At 40.6% G+C, this 21,531-nt stretch overlaps 2 protein-coding genes across 2 annotated transcripts in view; both read left to right on the forward strand.

Annotated features, from left to right (window-relative positions):
• The window catches only part of iars1 (isoleucyl-tRNA synthetase 1), a 54,246-nt gene that overhangs the window by 11,669 nt on the left and 21,046 nt on the right, over positions 1 to 21,531 (forward strand). The window contains 8 exon segments of the mRNA XM_029431803.1: positions 3,600 to 3,722; positions 10,132 to 10,223; positions 11,547 to 11,645; positions 14,824 to 14,950; positions 16,981 to 17,054; positions 18,463 to 18,657; positions 18,988 to 19,074; positions 19,674 to 19,757. Coding sequence (XP_029287663.1) covers positions 3,600 to 3,722; positions 10,132 to 10,223; positions 11,547 to 11,645; positions 14,824 to 14,950; positions 16,981 to 17,054; positions 18,463 to 18,657; positions 18,988 to 19,074; positions 19,674 to 19,757 — 881 coding nt within the window.
• Positions 3,827 to 7,008, forward strand: LOC115008305 (desmin). Its single transcript, XM_029431836.1, has one exon. It carries the CDS (start codon positions 4,604 to 4,606, stop codon positions 5,738 to 5,740), a length of 1,137 nt encoding a protein of 378 aa, XP_029287696.1. The 5' UTR covers positions 3,827 to 4,603; the 3' UTR covers positions 5,741 to 7,008.

Below are 21,531 nucleotides of genomic sequence, written 5' to 3' on the forward strand. Positions count from 1 at the left end.
AGACCAGTCAGACACTAATGATTAATGGCTGTAATTTGACAGTTTATCAGAGTCTTAGGGATACGCATGGTAGTCAAGACTCGCTCAATCAAGACCTATACCAACCAAGACTTAAAGATTAAGACTAGACGGAGACTAACAGAGGGTAAAATATCCATCAAGCTTTTTCTAAATTTAGAGTTGCAGGGATATACAAGATAACGCAGTGCATGTACTGTGTGCAGCCCAGTGTTTTCCCTATAAGTCTACAGGCCAACTGGAAAATAACCGTTGAACAAGTGAAATATGAGATAATGTTGTCTGCAGCCTCCCGGTTACAAACTTGTGCTCAGACCAGAGGATATTTGGTTAAGAAAGATTGGTGATGCTGTTTTGTTATCCGTTAGGTTTGTTGGGAGCGATGACATGTAGAGTGAGCACTGCGCCATACTTGTACAAAATAGCTTTTTAAAAGCTACATCGCTGGTCAGTAACCAATCATATCGTAACTTAGAAGGCAATTTGTCCTTCTCTGCTGTAAGTCATTTGGCATGCAGTTAACAAACCAGTCATTATTTTTGTTTTAATGAAAACTCGACTACTGACATTTGCTCCTGGTGTTCTTCGCCACTGTTTTTGAAGAAGGACATAACAGAAGTACCAGGCAAACCACCTCTAAAAGTGATGTATTTTGTTTTTAGTGCTGTGCGGTGGATCTAATTTATGTCCATGTGAAGAGTGCTTCAAGTGGATTTCGAAAGTGACTAATAAATATTTGGAAAAGTAACCGATAAAAGCAGTCAACTCTGCAGCCTTTGCTTTTGATCCTGCTCCATTCTGTCACTGGCTCCACCTCCTCCTTTTTAATTATAATATACTTCACTTCCTTGAGTGATTTGCAATGAAATTGAGAAATGTACTTCTCAAACGGTGCGTCTAGTAAGCTTGTTAATCCAGACTTACAAATGCTTATATGGAACAAACTCTGGAGGAAAACAAGGTCACCTTTAGTCGAGTGTAACTCTGTGGATGAAAAACTGAGTACACCCAGACCTGTTCAGTCTTTCATGTCCCTCTAGAAGCATTGTCTTTACTGATATAACTCAATTGAATTATGTTTTATTTTTGTATTTGCTCACTTTTTCAGAATTTGCAGGTTTCTTTGTTGTTTTTGTTGAAGTGGTCAACATGTTTTCACCAATCGCTTATGATTTCTATGCTTTTGAGTGCTTTTAGCCCACGCAAGAGTAGCTCCTCAATACTGGAGTCAAAACATGCAGACATTGGTTTATATATCACTTTACAAGAGGACTAAACTTCACCTGAAACAAGATTTCTTCTTGACACTAACAACTTGTAAATAACCATAAGACTTTTATTAATCATTAAAACATTTGGTGCTTTAAATCTTGAGCTCAAGGCCACCACGTTTCATCAAAACTAATCGGGACCCACTCGTTTTGAAATCGTGAGAGGAAATAATTTAGAGTTTTGTCTTTGAATACCCGCCATCCTGTGTACCATGGGTCTTTGTGTACTCACTTCACATTCATATGTATGCTTAGTAAAGACTATTTTATGAGACATTTGTATTGAATGCTACAGTATCGATGTATTTGTACAGTGTATAGGCCAATGTTACAGTCAAGCTTTCCAGTAAAAAGAAATTGGTTCCGGTCCACGTGTCAAGAGTTCAATGGGAAAAACAAATTGGAGAAAATCCTGTGAAATATTATGTTTATTGAGCTTGAAAACAATTGATAGGCAGGCTATAAAAAGAATGACATCATGAAGGCATGTGGATTTATAGTATTTGTCCGTGCGCGGAGCGGCTGCTGCAGCACTATGCTTCCACTATAATCAATGAAACTGGTTACACCTGGCGTGAGAGCGGCGCATGAGTTTTCAGATGTTAATTTTACCCATATTACACAAACTCCAGGGAATTTTCACAGCATTGTGCTGGATCTAAAAAGGGAAGAAACTATCCCACACAATTCCAAAACGAAAGCTCACCGTCTTGTTTTGCCTGTGACAACTCTAAACCGAATGTGCGCTGCAGGGGTAGCCAGTAAAAAGATACATTTTGCCGTACATCCGCTCTGTGAACGGGCCCGTTACTTCTTGAAATGTAGCCAAAGCCGACATTATGACCGGAGAGATTTAAATAAGGCAGATTTCAACAGATTTCCCTATTTTTTTTAAAATTTTATTAAATAAACTAAACTTAAAAAAAACAACTAATTACTGGATAGTGGAAACCGTGGTTACAGTCCTATCGGAGGTATTGGGTTATTGCTGGGTTGGATGCCCTTGTCAAGGGCAGATGGATGCCCCTGTGGCTGCAGCCAGCTGTGGATACACACTCCGTCTTTCTCCCTGTCTTAGCTTCCTCTTCTGCACTCTGCTTATTTCACTGCAGCACAGTCCCTATGGGGCTGTAAAGTAAGCCCTTCACATCAACATCCCACATACATTTGCATTTAAATGTTTAATTTTTTTTTATTTGGTAACAGTTCTGTTATTTAATGATCACATTCACTGTGGTTGGTTGGTGAAAATCTGAAAGACAAATGCATTTCCTCTGAAGATATACAGTGAGAAGAAATGTGCTGCCAAAATACGTTCAAATTTTATGTTGTTATGACTGGATGTTAAATGACCCTGTGAGCCATCCATTTTGGATCTTGACAGGGTGTTTGAATACAAAATACATTTACAGCTGGACAGTACTCCGATCTTTCATGCATAGCTGTCAGATGCCAGTAGTGTTTCTTTCAGCGCTGTAAAAGGTATCTAGCTCAACAAGGAATTTAATATGGAGTCATAACATATCTTGAAACTAGTGAAACTGGCTGCCAAAGGGTTTAGATCATTCGTTATTTTCATATACAGTTTTATCTATTTGGACAATTATTCAAATAAATGACATGAACTTGAAATACAGTGTCACTGTATAGTTAGTTATAGTTTGATAGGATCAAGATAATGTAACCTAATTACTTACAAACATATTTTCAAGATGTAGTAATATGCTACAGTACATAACTTTGTTTATAATAAGGGCTGCAACCAACAATTATTTTCATTGTTGATTAATCTGAAGATTATTTTCTCAATCTATTCATTGTTAGATCAATAAAATATTAGAAAATCGTCAAGTGTCCATCATAATTTCCTAAAGCCCAAACTGAGATTTTCTACTGCTGGTTTGAGATGGCTTAAAATTTCCTTTTTTAACTCCAATAAATCTGAGATAATTTGGCACAAACTCTTCCAACACTCACATGACAAACATACTAAATTCATACTCACCATCTTATTACTCCGCAGTGCAGAAACCCGATTGTGTTATTTGACGCCAACCTTACTTTGAACAGCCACATCAACATATGTTATACATTCATGCTTTTATCAACCTAGGAACATTTTAAATTGGGGCCATTTCTTATTTAATTTTTTTTTATATATATATATATATATATATATATATATATATATATATATATATATATATATTTATTTTTTTACAGTGAATTTCATTGGTAATAAATATATAATTGGGTTGTACAAATACCTTCACTCACTAAACCCTTTAAACTGTATTTTTCTCTCTCTAGGATGATTTTAGGGTGTGCACCGACTACAAGATCATCCAGAGGGACCAGGCTCCTATCTGCCCTGTGGACGCCTCGGGCTGCTTCACTTCAGAGGTCACTGACTTTGCGGGACAGTATGTCAAAGTGAGTGACACATCAGACATTTACATGTAGATTAGGTAAGCAGACATTTCAGCCTTCCACCCCTGGTGAGAGCCACTGGTATGATACAATGATACATGGGATAAAACCCTCAACAATATTGATAGCTGATTTAATTCAGCATTTAATTTACTGCTCGCTGGGCACCCACTCTCCTATTTCACTCCATTTCCTCTTTTAATATCTGGAGAATACATCTTACTATAATGATGTCTTCCTCTTTCATTCTGAACACTTGCATTGATACGTGCCCTTTCTTTGTGGTCTTGTGTTTAGTGCTTTTTATAATTGCGTTAGGTGGGACATGAGGTGAGAATGTGAAATATTCATTATGCTTTACACATGTAGTTTTATATTATTCTTTAGGTGCACGAATTGTTCAATTATGTGCCGAGCGTTAAGAGAATCAGCATCAGAGCAGTTTCACAAAGTTGTGTATGAAAACCTGCTGCCAAAGCACACTGCCACTGTTTACCAGTGCACTGGGTGCCCTCTCTGTCACACCCAACTTAATTACCATCCTAAGTGGATAGTGAGTGAAAAATAGCAGTCATACATGATGTGATCACTATTTCACATCCTGGCGCAGAAGGCCAGGGAGTGGACTCAACCCGCCTGGTCAGTAACAGTACAGCGTTAGCTAATAAAGAGCATGCAGCCACAGTTCTCTGGGAGTCTGTCATAATCCACTTTTGAAATATGTTAAAACCAAGCGCGAGTTTCATGGCTGTCTGAGACATTCTTTATTGCTGCATAAAAACTCAGAGGTGATCTGAGGGAGCGTCAGTGGGCTACACAAAGAGAAGCCGAGAGAGCAGTTGTTACTCTGTAAACTGAAGATCAAACCCAGTATTTTACACAACATGAGGGCTGCATCTTACAGCCAGAAGAGCCTGCAGGTTAAAGGCTCCAGCGGCAGAGTAAGGGTTCAGAGCCCGTCACCTTCCCGGTGCCGTGGATCTTCGTATGACAGTCGCGGACGCTCCGGTAATCGCAGCACTGCCATCGAGTTGGGCACAGAGATACACCAGCAACATGCCAACGAGAAAGAGGAAATGCAGGAACTCAATGTCAAGTTTGCAGGATACATTGCAAAGGTCCAGGCACTAGAGCAGAGAAATGCTGCTCTTCATGTTGAGTTGGCTGCACTGCAGAGCCGCTACAAGGGAAGCCCGTCAGGTATCGGAGAAGAATACGAGCTCAAGTTTAAAGAGGTGCGGGACCTGATTGAGGCCCTGACTAATGAGAAGGGAGTAGCTGACATCGAACGTGGCTACATCGAAGAAGAGGTTGAAGTGTGGAGACTAAAGCTTGAGGAGGAGCTGGCACTGAAAGAAGAGGCAGAGATGATCCTGAGTGAGTTTCGTCAAGATGTTGACGGTGCCACACTGCAGAAGGCTGAGCTGGAGAAGCGCATAGAGCAACTAGTGGCCGAGATAGAGTTCCTCAAGAAGCTGCATGATGAAGAGGTGGCTGACCTCATGAAGCAGATTGAGGACTCAAAGATTACCGCAGAGCTTGACGGAGATCGGCCTGACCTGGCTGCTTATCTGCGCAGCATGCGTGCAGAGATAGAATCTGTTGCCGCCCGCAACGTCCAGGAAGCTGAGAAGTGGTACAAGAGCAAGTTTGACACCCTCAAGGAGCATGCTGGCAAACACGAGGGCCAAATGAAGACCATGAAAGACGAAATCACGACCTTCCACACCCAAGTGACAGAGCTGCAGAACCAGATTGATGGACTGAGGTCTAGCAACTCAGCCCTGGATCAGCAGCTAGAGGAGATGGATATGTCCCACATGGATAAGGTGGAGACTCTCGAGGGTGTCATTGCTCAATTGGAGGCCCAGCTCTGCGAAACCAAACTGGAGATGACCAAGTATCTCCAAGACTACCAGGAACTGCTGCACATTAAGCTCAAGCTGGATGCGGAGATCGCCACCTACAGAAAGCTGCTGGAAGGAGAGGAAAATAGGCTTGGAATTGCCAAAGATGTCTAAATATCTGGGATGAGGGGAGCCGCAAGTCCAAAGCAGCCACAGCGAAGGCCAGCCGAGCATTGTGAAATGGATTCTTCCGATCTTTCCCTTTCTTCCACTGCTCTACCCTCCTTACTCCAACGACTGGGTATTGTTTGAAATGTTTTGATACCAGTGACCATTTGACACCTCAATTTAACAAATGTGGACAATGATATCAAATATCATTATTGATGTAAAATGTTGTCTAAACACATGTTCTTTAGCAATAACTTTGCCTGAATAGAATATTTTAAAACTGGCAAAATGTGGATTTTATAAACTGAGGGAAAACATATACCTACTCTGGTGAGGTGCTGGCTTTTAGGCATACATCCTAAAGAAGGCTTGTGAGTGTGGCTTTCCCAAAATTTGGATTCGAATCAGTAGGTATCTGATCAAAAATAAAGTAAAGAAGATTACAAATATGAGCAGAGATTGCCAGATTTCTGTACTTGACCACATTTTCATCTGTACCCAAAAGTATTGAGGTTTGATACCCAGCCCTTCTTACCCTGTGCTTACCTTGCCACACCCTGGCCCCATTATCCTTATGTCTTTGCTTACAATGCCTGTTTGCCTCCCAGTCCTTCAAATTTGACATAATTTCCTCTAAAACAACCGCCCTGTCCTTCTGTCTGTAACAAGCTCTACCCTGTTGCCCCCTGGTTTTCTCAGGTCCCCTTAGTAATACACTTTTCCTTTACTCCTTTTCCTACAACACCCTTGCTGAATTCACCTTCCCTTTTTTCCTGTCAAATCAACCCCACTGTTTTACTTCTGTCCCTCCCTTTTGCTAAATCTTCTCACTTTTTGCTGCCTCTGCTTCGCTCGATTCAACTTTAGGATCTTACCTCCTTTACAAAAAACACCGTTTGTCCTGCTGTGATGTGTCACATCTCAACCCAAACAAAGCAGGACTGATAACATCAGTGTTTTGCTGGTCTTTGCGGTACACCCTGATTTTTACAAATGTTTTGACGCGACACGACTATTGACCATTTACACTAATGTTGACCAACTGTTACCTAATAAAGATTGAAGTGAGTGCATACACAATAATGCATTGATCTTTTTTTTTTCCTTTCTCCTGTGAATTATATGGTGTACTCCTTTTCTTATTGTCTACTTCATATCTTTTTGTTCTAACTTTATTTCTCTGTCTGCTCTCTATTCATCTCTCCACCATTATTTTATCCTACTTTATTTATTCCCACAAAACAGTAAATGTGCTGAAAAGCAGTTTTTACTGTCGGGCCCAGTAAATTACAATTATTTCAGCTTTTTGCTTTATCCTCTGAATAAATTCAAAATAGTGAATGTGCCACTGAGGAATAAAACGGCTGTGTGAATCCTGCCTTAGGTTGCTAAGGCAGGCTGGGTCTGGTAGTTTAGCTTGGGTGGTTCAAATTATTACACAAGAGAACCAGAAACTCTGCTGTGTAATTATGTTTTGTTACAAAGAGATTCTAAAAGAGTCACAAATATGTGTGAGTAATCTAGTAAATGTATTGAGTAACCCTTGTGTATAATCAACTGGCCAGGTGGTGAAATTCTCTCAATTGGTTGCAGGCAGAGTTCCAATGAATCTCCACATCACAGGTGTTCTTTCATGTTTTAATGAGCCTCGGTCAGGGCACAACAACATTTACTCCTGGCTGAGAAAGTTTAAAACCTCTCGCTCTACAAAGAGGTCACGACCAACAGTCTGCCAAACACCTTGCAGAAAAGTCATATTTATGGGCTTCCTGTGAATTGTACTGTGAGCTTGGTTAGAGGGAGATAAAAAAAAAAGCGTTATAAGGCACAGGGCTGATTGCATATTAGATTGTTTGCCATAAACAATGAGCTGGATGACAAAACGGCCAATTTCTCTCGACCTGTTTGATGGTATTTATCATACCTGAATAAGCAGACCATGACCTTGGCTGCAAATGTACCTTGTTTTTTCTTAAAGCGGAGCGTAATGCCATGGTGCATTCAAGGATCCAGAGCTTCTTTCCTGAAGGAGAAAATGTATTAAATATGAAAAATGTCTGCCTAGTGATGAAGGAATGGACAAATACTTTTGCCTTAACTGCCTTAGCCATCGTATTAACTTCATTTTGCACCTCTCTTAAATACGATAAATTAAATAAAGTAAAAATACTTCAAATTGGACAATTGCTAAGTAAACGTATTATCATAGGTTGCTCTTGTACAGGGGAACCGTCTGTACATGTAAATATGATGATATATTGAATATAATAATTAATATATAACGTGCGTGTGTGTGTGTATATATAATACAATAAAAACTAATACTGGTAATACATTCAGCTGTAGTTGATTTTCTTGATCTGAAGAGTTTTACCAAACAGAACAATAATTATTTAAGACAGATATTGTATAGTGATTTTAATTAAGCACTGCTAAATTCTTAACATCAGCTGAAAATCATATTGCTGAGCTCCTGTGCTTTAACTTCTCACCTTGCAGTCATAATGTACATGTGTAGTCCAGGGTGTGCCACTACGAAGTATGTAACACTGCACACTTCTGAGAACTTTAACCACAAAGTACATCACATTTCATTTAGCTGACGCTTTTGTCCAAAGCAACTAACAATAATTGAAGCTAATGTACTTGCCAAGATTCTTGCTGTTTGGAGTTGTATTCTCATGATTGTTTGCAATCATTTTAAATCATTTTAAGTGCAGTACAATAGCTTCAAATAAGCCAAACAAATGTACAGTATATGCAACATACAGAAACGATAAAATATAAACTCAATCATTAGCTTCGAATAAGCAAAACCAATTTAAGTGCTACATACAGAAATAAAATAAATTGTATTCATTTTATTATTTGCCATGGTGCTGTCAAAACGGGGGTTTTCAGTTTGCAACGGAAGGTGTGAAGACTTTCTGCTGACCTGATACTGGGGAGCTCGTTCCACCAATTTGGAGCCAGGATAGCAAACAGGCGGGTTTTATTGGAGGGGTATCTGTTCCCACGCGCAGTGAGGGAATTGCGAGCCGATTGGCCGATACAGAGCGAAGTTAGCGAGCTGGGCTGTATGGTTTGACCATGGCCTGGAAGGGGCTGATCCATTCACAGCACGGTAGGCCAGCACCAGTGTCTTAAAGCAGATTTGGGCAGCTACTGGTAACCAGTGAAGGGAGGAGCGGTGTAGTGTGGGAGAGCTTCAGAAATTGAGAAAGATGCGAGAAGAGATTGATAGGCAAGAAGTTCGTCAGGGTATTTTTGAGTTCAACCATTTTCTCTCAGCTGCCCGTAGGTTGGTTCTGTCAGCACTCACTGAGTCATCTAACCAGGGAGCTGGAGGGGATTGATGAACCTGTCGCGAAATCAGAGGACAGAGCGAATCCAGAGAGGAGGACAGAGTAGAGAGGAGTGTCTGTGGCAGAGTTGGCAAACATGAGTGAAAAAGAGTCAGATGAAGGGAAGGCTGAGAGGACAGCTGAGGCAAGAGAGGAGGGAGAGAGGGAGCGAAGGTTACGGCGTATTAGAGGAGTTAGATTTGTCAGATTGGGAGAAGGGGAGAGAGTAGTATATGAAAAAGTGATCAGGGATTTGAAGCGGGGTTACAGAGAGGTTGGAGGTAGAGCAGTCTCAAGTGAATATGAGGTTAAGGTGGTTGCCAGATTTGTCAGTGGATGGGGACAGAGACAGGGAGAGAGCAAAAGGAGGGTAGGAGAGATATTAAGTCTGTTGACTTCTCTGACTGGATGTTGAAGTCACAGAGAAGTACAAGCGGAGGGCCATTTTCAGGGATGTTAGACAGGAGAACGTCTAATTCCTCCAAAAAGACTGGAGGACGGTAGAGAACCACAATGTTTAAGTTGACAGGCTGAGTTACAGTGACGGCATGAAATTCGAAAGACGAAGGAGTGAAGTTTGGCAATGGGTAAAGTGAAAAACTCCATTTGGGGGAGATCAGTAGACCAGTGTCGCCTCCTCTGCTAGTGGGTCTGGGTGAGTAGGGTGAGGGAGTAGGCTGTGGCAGCAGGCGGCAGGGGTGGAAGTGTTATCTGGTGTGATCCAAGTCTCAGTGAGAGCAAGGAAGTCAAAGGATTACTAGGAGACGTAGCCAGAGATGAACTCAGTCTGGCGAGTAGCTGACCGTCAGTTCCACGGCAGAGAAGACACAAGAGCAGAAATGGGAAATATACACATTTGAAGGAGAATGAAGTGCAAGAAGAACGAGATACTTAGCCCAGTCAATGTTGCCTTTGTTTTCCACTTATCCTCCCACAAAGACTCCTGCGACAGACACCTTTGTCTTCCTGATTTTACATTACTTGTATTGTATTAATCTTTAAAGCTGCATTTTGTAAATCATGTCCTTTTGTTTTGGTGTTCTTTTACAGGATGCTGACAAGAATATCATCAAGTGGCTGAAGGAAAAGGGTCGTCTCATCAATGCCAGCAGTTTCAAACATAGTTACCCCTTCTGCTGGAGGTGAGACAAAGAGGGGCTCCTGGCAACTCACTTGAACTAACAGCTTAACTACAGACTTAACTTAGCAGATTTTAGGTCCATACAAATAAAGATATGTTCTACTTCAATACAGGCATATTATTTAGTGTTAATAATATACATAATGTACAGCGTACAGTGTTTAAAAGCAGAGGTTTGAGCTTCTTCTGTGCTCATGCCTCCCTTAGAGACTTCATTAGAGGTTTTGTGGTCTCTGTTCAGAAATAATTCACAACGGCAATATCAGCGTGGTGACACACAACCTCAAGGTCCCACATTGTCACACTGTTACTAACAGGCACATGCAGACCTACACACATACACACACACACAAACGTTTTGAGCAGACTAAATCACTGTCTCACTTGGAGTAGCTGCAGGCTGACCTGAGCAGGATTAATTAACCTGGTAAATATGCAGAGATGTTTCTCTCGAAGCCACAATGAGACACAGGTTCGTAGAGATGAAAAAGTTGTGTCATTAACCACTAGGCACCTGTAAGGTAGTGCAGGGAGCTTTTACACTTGACTTGATATGAAAAATACTCCTTAAACCTCAAATTGGTTTTGGAGGTGAAAAAGTAGAACGCTGATAAAACATATCAGGCAGAAAGGAGTCAAACAAGTAAAGAGTATTACGATGGGAACAAGTGAAATTTATTTTCATTTACTGACTTAAGTACATTGAGAACACATTCAACTTAATTCTATTTCATAATTTTTCTGTTGAAAAACAATTATTTTCTCTCAAGATGGAGTCCACAGCCGTACTGGTGGCTCTGTGAGGTTGACTGAGATGGGAATGTTGTTGTTTTTGCAGATACCCAGTGATAAATTAAACTACTAGACACATTTAAATGTTTACTTGATGATGGCTTGTTAGTTGAGAAAAAATGAGGGGTTCACCAAAATCATGATGATTTATTCTCTGGGCACCATGAATGGCCGATAGTTCATTCATACAGATATTTCAGTCTGAGCCAAAGCGGTGGACTGACCGAGCGGCATCGCCATTCCTAGAGCCGGTCTGCGAGCGATGCAAAAATATAAAAAACACTGCCACCTACTATTGACTGAACCAGCCCATTGATCATACAGCAGATCAACAGTAGGACAAAATGTTCAATATTCAAAAGTGAATAACAATAACTATTGTTGGTGTCCAACCCGAAGAAACATGCTAATGAAGTATGATTTCTCTTAGAAATGCACATTTCATTCTATGGAATATCATTTTTTATTATCTTTATTTTATGTCAGTATGTTGCAGCTTTATGTTTTATGTAATGTGTTCATGTACGTTTAGGTCTGACACACCCCTGATCTACAAAGCCGTCCCCAGCTGGTTTGTTCGAGTGGAGCACATGGTGGACAAACTACTGGACAACAACAGCAAATGCTACTGGTAAGCAGTTTGAGACCGTTGATAGCTAGCTTAGTGCTAAGTGCGTCCCAAAACAATTACATCTACAATATTACATGACCACGTCAAGTCTGCAGGACAGCTGTGTATTACTGGGCATAGTTATTTTAAATGTGAAGATATTGGATTTAAAATGCATGTTTTCTTTATTTGTTATTAAATGGGGTTAAGTATCATCAAAGCATTTTATTATGATGCACACAGGACTGATCTGTCATAGAAAGAATTAGCATGATGCTAATTGTAAAGGAAGAATGTGCAGCAAAAGTAAGCGCTAGCATGATGGCTTTGCTAAATGGTATTACCCCTGGTGCTCCTAGTGCTCTGTTCTGAGCCACAGTAGCTGCCTCTGGTAATGGGACTGTCAAACTGAGATGAATGACTAGCCGCTAGGAAGGTGAAGACGCACAGACACACGTACGCAGAGACCGGCACACATTACTTTAAAGGCTATATTCCTTATATTAAGTGTTGTATGTAATACAGTACTGTACAGTTGTATGTTATAGTAAGGTTTTTAAGTAGATTGGGGCAACTAACCATTATTTTCATCATCAATTAATCTGACAATTTATTTCTACAATTTGTCAACAAATAATTTCCTCTAATGGCAAAAAGAAAAAGCCTGCCACAGGATCATAGAGCCTTTTTCAGATCCAACCTCCAAAACTCAAAGATATTACATTTTACTATTATAGAAAACCAGCAAATATTCACATTTGAGAAACTTGAACCATTGAATTTGGAAATTGAAAAACGATCAGATTATCAAAATGATTGCTGATCACATTTCTAATCAACTTATTGTTTCAGCTCTAAAGTAGAATAACGAGAAAGATATTTGTAGATATGATGAAACATTTGTATTGACTGTGTGTCTAAAGTATCACCGTAAGTTCATTATAATTTTTAAAGATACATTTAAATGTTATACTTAAGGAGCCTTCAGGAAATTATACATAAAGTACATACCCAGATATTTCCTCCCTGTGAGGGTGCAGGGTGGTGCTCTTATGCGGCTTTCTAATTAATCTTATTCTTCAACATTAATTATTAGATTTAGTTAAAAGAAGATATTTTTTTCTTTTTGATTAGACTCGACTTTCATATTTGAGTTGTAATCTCTGTCTGTCTGTCTCTCTGTCTGTCTGTCTGTCGGTTTATGTCTGAGGGTTGCCAGCTCATCAGCATCTTAAAAAAAGTAAAATCTTTGCAGACCTCAGTTACTCTATATGAAGTTCATGTTCGCTGTTGCGAGACTTAAAAGAACCCTTCAGAAAGCAAAGTTCTTGTTACCATATTCTGAATGTGATTTGTTCATTTCTTTCTCTCATTCCTCAAATGGCGGAGTGGGAAGACTCAGGCTTAGTAGATATTGAGCAAGTTCAGACCGATTTCTCCAGATGTCTGTCCGTCTGAATTAATTAAGGGGCCGAATTAATAAGTGCTCGCAGGGGGTGCTGGTCTCTTTTGAGGCTCAAGGTGCAGGAAGCTGAGTCACTGCCGCCTGATTTCAGAATTTCTTGACTATACGTGGTAAGAAAATATGGTGTTGAGTGACTGGTCCTAAAATGACTCATGCTGGATCAGGCAGGAATGAGACATGTTTTTCTCCTCCCTTGGATTTGTCTTTTCTTTGTCTTTTTGCCTGTGTCTTCGATTCAAAACGAACTGTTTGCTATGTCATTCTCAGTAAGGCTTTATAAAAACAATGGGTCCTTGATTTCAGACTGTGGTAAACAAAAGCAGGCTTCTCATTTCTAGCCGGCAACAGTCAATTCTTTCGGCTGAAACAAACACTGATCAGATTTTAGTAAGCTATTTAGCCGGACATGTTAACATTTGCAGTTAACAATAGCAGACAAACACCCATCTAAGAGGGTTGAAAAAGAAACAACCGTTCAACTTTTCATGTACTGAGTGTCACTGTCGCTACAGCTCCCGTACACATTCAACATGTGAATAAATCCAAAGCTTGACAGACCTGCCGGTCAATAAGCCATGATTGGACAATCACTGTTCAGGAGGAGGCAAACAGTCAATTACCCGATTAGCTTACCTTTTTTCCATCATGCACACGTTCAATCGGGCCTGACCACAACCTCTGTCCCTCTGTCTCCCTCCTGTATCCATCCCTAGCGTCTCTGACTTATAATAGAAGCCTGTACATGTTAAATGGCTCTTCTGTGCGTCTGGAGAACAAGACGGCATACTTTAATTCTACATTTAGCATAAAGCAAGAGTGGGAGGGCGAGAGGTGGAGGAGTGTTCGAGGAGGGCTGGCGAGCAGCAGCAGCAGCAACAAAAAAAAAAATCATTAAATTGATATATTAGGGGCCTAAATAGAAATGCCTCCTACAAATGGGAATTGATGAACTCGTTGGTTAGCGCGTAGATCCTGATGACGATTTATACCCCCCCTGCTCTATTCGTCTGAGCAACACGGCCTGGTATATCAAGAGAGGAAGAGATTGTGAGATTGAGGATTAAAGCTAGAAATCGGTCGAGGCAATATGGGAAAAGGAGAGAGCAGAAAAGGGGTGCAGAGGAGGAAGATGCCTTGAAGGGAATGTTAACCTTTCCCGATGAGCTTCATCGAGAGAGCAGCGCAGTTTATTTTTAGGGCTAAACGAGGAAGAAAAGGAAAATGAGCCAGCTCAAAAGGAATACATTATAATAATTCATGCTCTTGTTGTGAGAAAATGCATTTCACATTACATTATCAGAATATCTGCAGGCCTTAAAAAGCACTGCATTATGGGAAAACAGACTTGGAACGTTTTTTTTTTATTGATTTACAAAATTCTAAAATATTTTCTTGCCATACGCAACAGTAGCTAGAGGGTGATGAACTCAAAAACTTAAAAATAAAGAATTTTTAAATGGTTAATTCATCTGTCTATGCCTATTTATCTATTTATGCCTCTTATCAGAGTCCAGGTTGCGTTGATTTAATTAATTAGGAATTATTGTTATATACTGGATGCAAGTACTGATTAAATGGTTGGAGAAGTGGTGGTTATAAGACGGCAATACTCTTGAGTCATTTTAAGCAAAAGTAGACCTCCATCCTACATGGAGACTTGAATGGTGGTTAAAATCATGTTTATATATATATTTTTAATAACTAAAACACGTCATAACCTCTCTGTCTCTGCAGGGTTCCAGAGTTTGTGCGCGAGAAGCGTTTCGGGAACTGGCTGAGAGACGCACGAGACTGGGCGATTTCCAGAAACCGCTACTGGGGCACGCCGATCCCTCTCTGGGTCAGCGACGACTTTGAGGAGGTCAGGAAAACAAATACGCACTTGTTATGCTTTTAATATAGAACTTAATTCTTCTAATGTGTCTTTGTACTCCGTGGAGATCACACAATTTGTCTGTGTCATGCCCAAATACCAAGACCGTTACTTTCTTCTCAGTGTTGGCAGCACTTACAAATCAATCAGGGCTAAGCATGAGAGGACATAATTGAAAAGTTGAACTCTCCATAACTCTCGGTTTTTATTTACCATAGAAATGAGTCTGAGGGGAAAAATGTCTTATGTCTTTTCAAAGGAATACTGGTCTGCTGCGAGGGTACAGAATTGGCAGAGAAAATGTTTCCCGCTGACCTCTTTTTGACTCTAACTCTTTTTTTGTGTGTGGAGGCTTGTGTAGGAGAGACTTTCTGGCATGGCAGAGTGAGGTGACCACGGTGTCAAACCAGAGAGTGTAGCGTGACCATTACCAAGTGCCTCCGTAAACTCAACACATGAATGATTCATTAATGTAAACAGCAAATAAACATGAACCAAAATGTGTTGGTTTCTCTTCATGCCGGTTAAGGCGACTTCAAAGGTCCTCAAGACAAACAGCGATCTGGGGGGGAGGAATGGAAGGAAGACGTGGAAAATAAGGGGAGGAGGAAGAGGGGACAGAATAAATTAGCTGGTGAAGAAAATGAGGATGTGAAATACACGAGAAGGGGTTTGGGGGAGGAAGAAAGATGACGAGGGGGAGGAAGATAAAGAGGCAAGACAGTGGAGAAGCCAGCCAAACTGTATAAATGTTCGTCTGGTTGTGGATGTTCATTGGCAAACCTGGCCGACTGTGTGAAGTAGAATGAACTGAATAGAGATGTCAGAATTGGGTTGTTTGAGCGTTTGAAAAATTAAGTGTTGGTCCCCTGGCTGAAAGAGGGACAGCCTGCTTGCTGGAAATAGCACTGTGACTGTTTCCAGAACACTCGCGCTCCCTGGTGCCTCTTTCACACACCCCTCAGCGGCAAATCACACACCCAAAACTAAAGCTGTAAGCGAGCGTGTTTGTGTGTGTGTGTGTTTCTCTGTGTGGCAGTATGATTTCTATCTCTCAGTATTGTTCTCTCTCTCTCTCTCTCTCTCTCTCTCTCTCTCTCTCTCTCTCTCTGTCTCTCTCTGTCTCTGTCTCTGACTCTCTCTCTCTCTCTGTCTCTGACTCTGTCTCTGACTCTCTCTCTCTCTCTCTCTCTCTCTCTCTCTCTCTCTCTCTGTGTCTCTGACTCTCTCTCTCTCTCTCTCTCTCTCTCTCTCTCTCTCTCTCTCTCTCTCTCTCTCTCTCTCTGTGTGAATACGTTTCTTTTTCTCTGTCGTCTTTTGTATCTGATGGTGGTGTGTCGCGCTGTATCTGGGCCATGTTACCTGGTGCTGTGGTAAAACTAGAGCAGAGCCTACAGGTTAACTCTCTAAGGAGACCAGATAACACACTTAACCACACTTTCTAAGATAAAGTCACTCAAAGTGTGTTGAAGTAGGCCTGCTTTAAAGTTGTCATATTGTTATAATTATTTACATCAGAATTATGAGGTTACAAACGAATAGTCCTTTGCAGGTTTTAAAAAAATTCAATTTCTGTTGGTTTTTAGAAATATGCTTTCTTGCCAAGAGTTAGATGAAAAGATCAAACCACTCTTGTGAGTGTACAGTAAATAGGAAATTACAAGCAGCAGTCTGTACAAAGACTGGAAACAGGGGAAGCATGTAGCCAGCATCTGGCTAAAGGTAACACAATCCTCCACCAGACGGCTGTATCTCTTTTAATTCATCCACACGTGAGAGTGCTATTGATTTTTTCATACTTAGCTTAATGCAATACATCAAATATTAACATCTATGTTTCATATTGTAAAATAAAACAGATAAAATACCTTTGAAAAGAATTCACAAAATGTCAAAAAACATCAACAAAGTGAATAATCGTTTATTACCATCAGCTGGAACTTTGTAACTGAATGCTGTTTTGTGACTTTTCTTACTCAAGCTGTACTGTGTGTATTTTGTGTGTGCTTGTTCGTCAGGTGGTGTGTGTAGGGTCTATTGCTGAACTGGAGGAACTGACCGGAGTCAAAGTAACTGATCTGCATCGGGAGAGGTGAGTCACTGATCCACGTCCCAGATTATCAGCCAACCACCTGAGCATGTACTCAGCAGTGTGCGTCTGCTGTGGTAGCGTGATACCCTCACATTCACAGATTGTGTGTGTGGACATACGTTTATGATATGATATCTGTGCTTGTATGTCGCGGTCAAATTTATTAATATAGCACATTTAAAGCAACCGCAGTTGACCAAAGTGCTGAACAGGATCGAAATACCAAATAGTGTTTGGTATGCATGTGTGTGTATAAAACCTCTGCCTCTCTAATGTGACCTGTCTGATCACCTTTAATCACTTCCATGGGGTTGGCCATCTTTAATTGATGGAGGAGGAAGAGGACGCCTTTATCCTGCTCCTGTGTTTTGCTTGCGTGTTTACAAGGTGCAGGTCCCAAGATTAACAAAAAATGTATCTAAAGGATAAGTGATGAGCCCTGTGGCAGTTTGTCAGATGTTTAAAACAGGGTTTAAAAGGTGTGCTGTGGTTTGTACTTAATACAAAAGATATTTTGAACTCTAACAACTAAATGGACAGACTGTAACGTCACATTATACGTTGTGAAGTGGCCAGTTCACAGAGATAATGGCTCTGCCCGCCTTGCAAACATTTTAGCAAAACTTTAATAAAACACTACAAAAGTGACATATTAAACTACTCAAAATGTACTCCGCAATGCACTTCTTTTTATAGATTTCCTGCTTAACACTCCCTTTCCTCAATAGCCCCACTAGCAGCGCTCTTAGGAGCAGTAGAGTACTGCAGCGGAGCAACTTTAGTGGCCAACAGTAGATTACTAAAGGTGTAATCTGCGGTTTATAGGCTGTGCTAATAACTCTAGAAATGTGTAGTAGGTTGTTGCTGGAAGGGGAAAAGAAAAATGTGTGCTTAATCAACTTTCTGTAGATATATGTTAATGTTCATTTCCCCCGAATACAGTAAAGGGACTTTCCATACATATACATTTAATCTAGGTTTAGCAGGCACCTTGACTCTTTCTAACTACTAATTAACTACTACTCAATTTACATAACTTTACTGAAGAAACAATGATTTTGTTCGTTGGCTGAATCTGAGCCGGTATATGGAGTAAATTAATCCATATCCTTGGGTCTGAACTTTAGTTTTTGATCCAAAGCAATAACTGAGCTTATTCTAGTGGGTGTCAGCACAACGTAAGCACCACTGTACTTTTCTTAAACCTCCTTCCCAGCGGTGAAAGATTATACAATCATTGTTTTGGCCTGCAGCCAAAAAAGCCTATAGACCCACATCGTGTACAAAAAGTTCCCCATGGCAATAATAAACCCAAACTGGTCAAATTGTTATCGCTGCTATTTGTCTAAACAATTGTACCTCCTTTCTCTTTCTTTCCCTCCTTTTTGTCCACACATTCTCTGCTCAGCATTGACAGTCTGACCATCCCGTCCCGGTGTGGTAAGGGCGTGCTGCGGAGGGTCACAGAGGTGTTTGACTGCTGGTTTGAGAGCGGCAGCATGCCTTACGCCCAGGCCCACTACCCCTTTGAAAACAAGAAGGAGTTTGAGGACACTTTCCCTGCAGACTTCATCGCCGAAGGCATTGACCAGACGAGGGGATGGTAAGATGTGGATGAATGGATATATGGAAAGAGGTTGACAGATGAGGAATAGGGACATTTAGACCCTCCCTACTGAGGTCATTGAGGGAATTGACAAGACAGAGCATGAATGGATGGACACAGATACAATCAGACGAGTGTGTCTTTAAAAACACTTTGAAGTTTTTTAATTGAATGGATTCAAATAATGGCATATGGCTGAATAAACATGGATTACATGAGTACATTAGTTTTTCTTCATTCCCACCTCAGAGAAGGAATGAATTGTAAAGTTTTCAGTCGTGCTTGTTACCCTGACCTTGTGTATTCTCTTTTGGTATCCTGCTGTAGGTTCTACACCTTGTTGGTGCTCTCCACAGCGCTGTTCGGCAAACCGCCCTTCAAGAATGTCATTGTTAACGGCTTGGTACTCGCGAGGTGAGTCTATTGACTTATTAACTAAACCCTCTTCCTCCTCTTTCTCTCATTTGCAAATACAATTCATCTCGATTAAGGCTGGTTTATGTTTTTCTGGTTGTCATCAACTGCTGTGAAAAAATCAAAACCAACAAAGTGTCTTTGATACTTTCCAATTTCCAGTCCTTCAAATTTCCCAATAAGGCTTTAACTATACATGCAATACTCAATAACGGAATCCATGTTTGGTTTTAATGGGATTAGTTGACAGTAAGAAAAATACATCGTATTGCCAACTTCATCCTTTCAGTCAATTTCAAACATATTTCTGAGCTATTTTTTGCAGACCTCTACCCTCCTCCCTTTTTATGTTTCTGCCTTCTTCACCCGCCCATTAATGCATCTCCTATTTGTTGTGCAGTTTCTCTTGATCAGATGTGTGCTGTAACATTTAGCCCTTAGCTGCTCTACAATAGGGCTACTTGTCCTTAGCCCCGGGGTCTGAATGCAGCACTGTGCTCACAGGCCTGCTGACCTGGAAGTACTTGCCTAATTTGAATACCAAGTGCATGCATGTGTGTCTATGTGCATTAATGCCTTTGTTTGTTTCACTCCTGCAGCGATGGACAGAAGATGAGCAAGCGCAAGAAGAACTACCCAGATCCAGGACTGGTAGTGCAGCAATATGGAGCTGATGCCCTCAGGTCAGCTCTGTGCTTGAATGTGAATGAGTGTGTGTTTCTGAAGCATGAATGCCTGTGTGCCGGTGGCAGGGCTCTGTTTGTTAACTTACCTTATGTTATTAGCAGGCATGGTTAAAATGGGTTTGAATCGCTATCCACGCTTAACTAGGCTCCTTCTTCATCCCACAAACAGTATAGATGCACACGCATACTGTACTTACACATTCATACACACGTAGTTTCTCCTTATACAATCGCTCCTTTGCCCTGAGCAGTGAGCGTGGCATGGCCATATGGCTTAATAAATAAAGCACTATGCAGTTGCGCCATATGCTCGCTTATATACTGATGAAGAGTGAGCTGCAGAGATAAAGAGAGAAATGGTACAGCCTGTTCTCTCTCTCTCTCTCTGTGTCTCTCGTGTGCCTCAAAACTTTACTCACAGTATGGATGTTATGGTACAGTGAGCTCCAGAAGTATTTTCACTGCCAATATACCAATTAGGTAAAAACTGAACCAGAGAGAGACTAAAGTATAGACTGTGAGGGTGTTGTGTCAAAGCATTTTAAGTGACTACCCTCTGTCGTCAGGTTGGCTCATTTTAAGGTGACCAAAAGTATTTAACCAACTGATGTCTATTCTGCATTTTGTTTAAAATGTATATTTTAATAGTTGCTGCTTTTTTAATGGCTCAGGAGTTATTGCATGAATGTTGCATCATGTTAGTTTCCTTCCAGAATCATCATCAAAACCTTTTCTAACCACTCTAACCCAGTGTGCTGATGCCTGCCACAGACTGTTATATTGATATGGATTATTCCAAAATGTCTGTCATTGACGTGTCAACAGTGTCTTTATTAGGCTTTAATGAACAGAACAGATTAATTTATACTCAGATGCTGCTGGTAAAATTAGGTTTTGGCCCAACAATTGTGCAGAACATTTTCAGGGTGGACATTTAGATTAATTGGTAAAGCTAATCCAATCCAGATATGTTTGACAGTTGACTCTTCATTGCATTAAGAAAATGCAGCCTGCCTCACAGCTTTCCTTTTTAATGGTGTCCGATAAGTGTTTATCTAGTGACAGTATAAAGACAAGTGTTTGCTTTGGACTGTTGTTACAAAACGTTCTGAACAGCGTCTATGCATCTGCATGAGCAACATCCTGACATTTTAACCAACAGCGGCTCTTAGGAGGCATGTTGTTCATGGTTAATGTCGAACAAATGACAAAGGGATGTTTTTAAGCAAAGAGCAGCTCTTCTTTTTTTGTTAGCTGTTTAGATACGGTTTCATTTAATGATATGGTTGTCTTGTTTATAACACTGGGTTTGCTTGGTTGCAACAATGTGTGTTGGTTCCATTCTTTTTTAACCAAAGCTCAATAGGGCATTATTGACAGTTGGCATACCCAGACTTCAATGGTTTACAATTAAAAAATGAATGCAATTGTATCAGGCTTTATACAGCAGAGATTGAAATATACCTTGGCTGACCCAGATACTGGCATAGTCGCTTTGAACTTCTCGGTCATTACTAGAGAAATCAAGATAAACGAGAATGGCACTCAGACAGCTCAGTCCTCCGCCAAGTCCAATGGTGCATTCACATGCTCCTCGGATGGTCTCATTTCCCGATTTGGGAAGACGTTCTTCCGACTTCGATGTGTTAATGAGCTCTAAGTCGTAATGTGAAAACAACATGGATGCTACAAAGAAGATGTGTTGTATTTTATTGCTCCGAGCGTTTAAACAACACACCAGTAGTTGTTTCTGAGTTGTCGTTCCGAGTGT

Source organism: Cottoperca gobio, chromosome 5 (assembly GCF_900634415.1).
Source record: "Cottoperca gobio chromosome 5, fCotGob3.1, whole genome shotgun sequence".
Lineage (NCBI taxonomy): Eukaryota > Metazoa > Chordata > Actinopteri > Perciformes > Bovichtidae > Cottoperca > Cottoperca gobio.

Bases quoted from the DNA above. Each gene is read 5' to 3' on its own strand.
- LOC115008305 (XM_029431836.1), top strand. From the start codon at position 4,604: ATGAGGGCTGCATCTTACAGCCAGAAGAGCCTGCAGGTTAAAGGCTCC.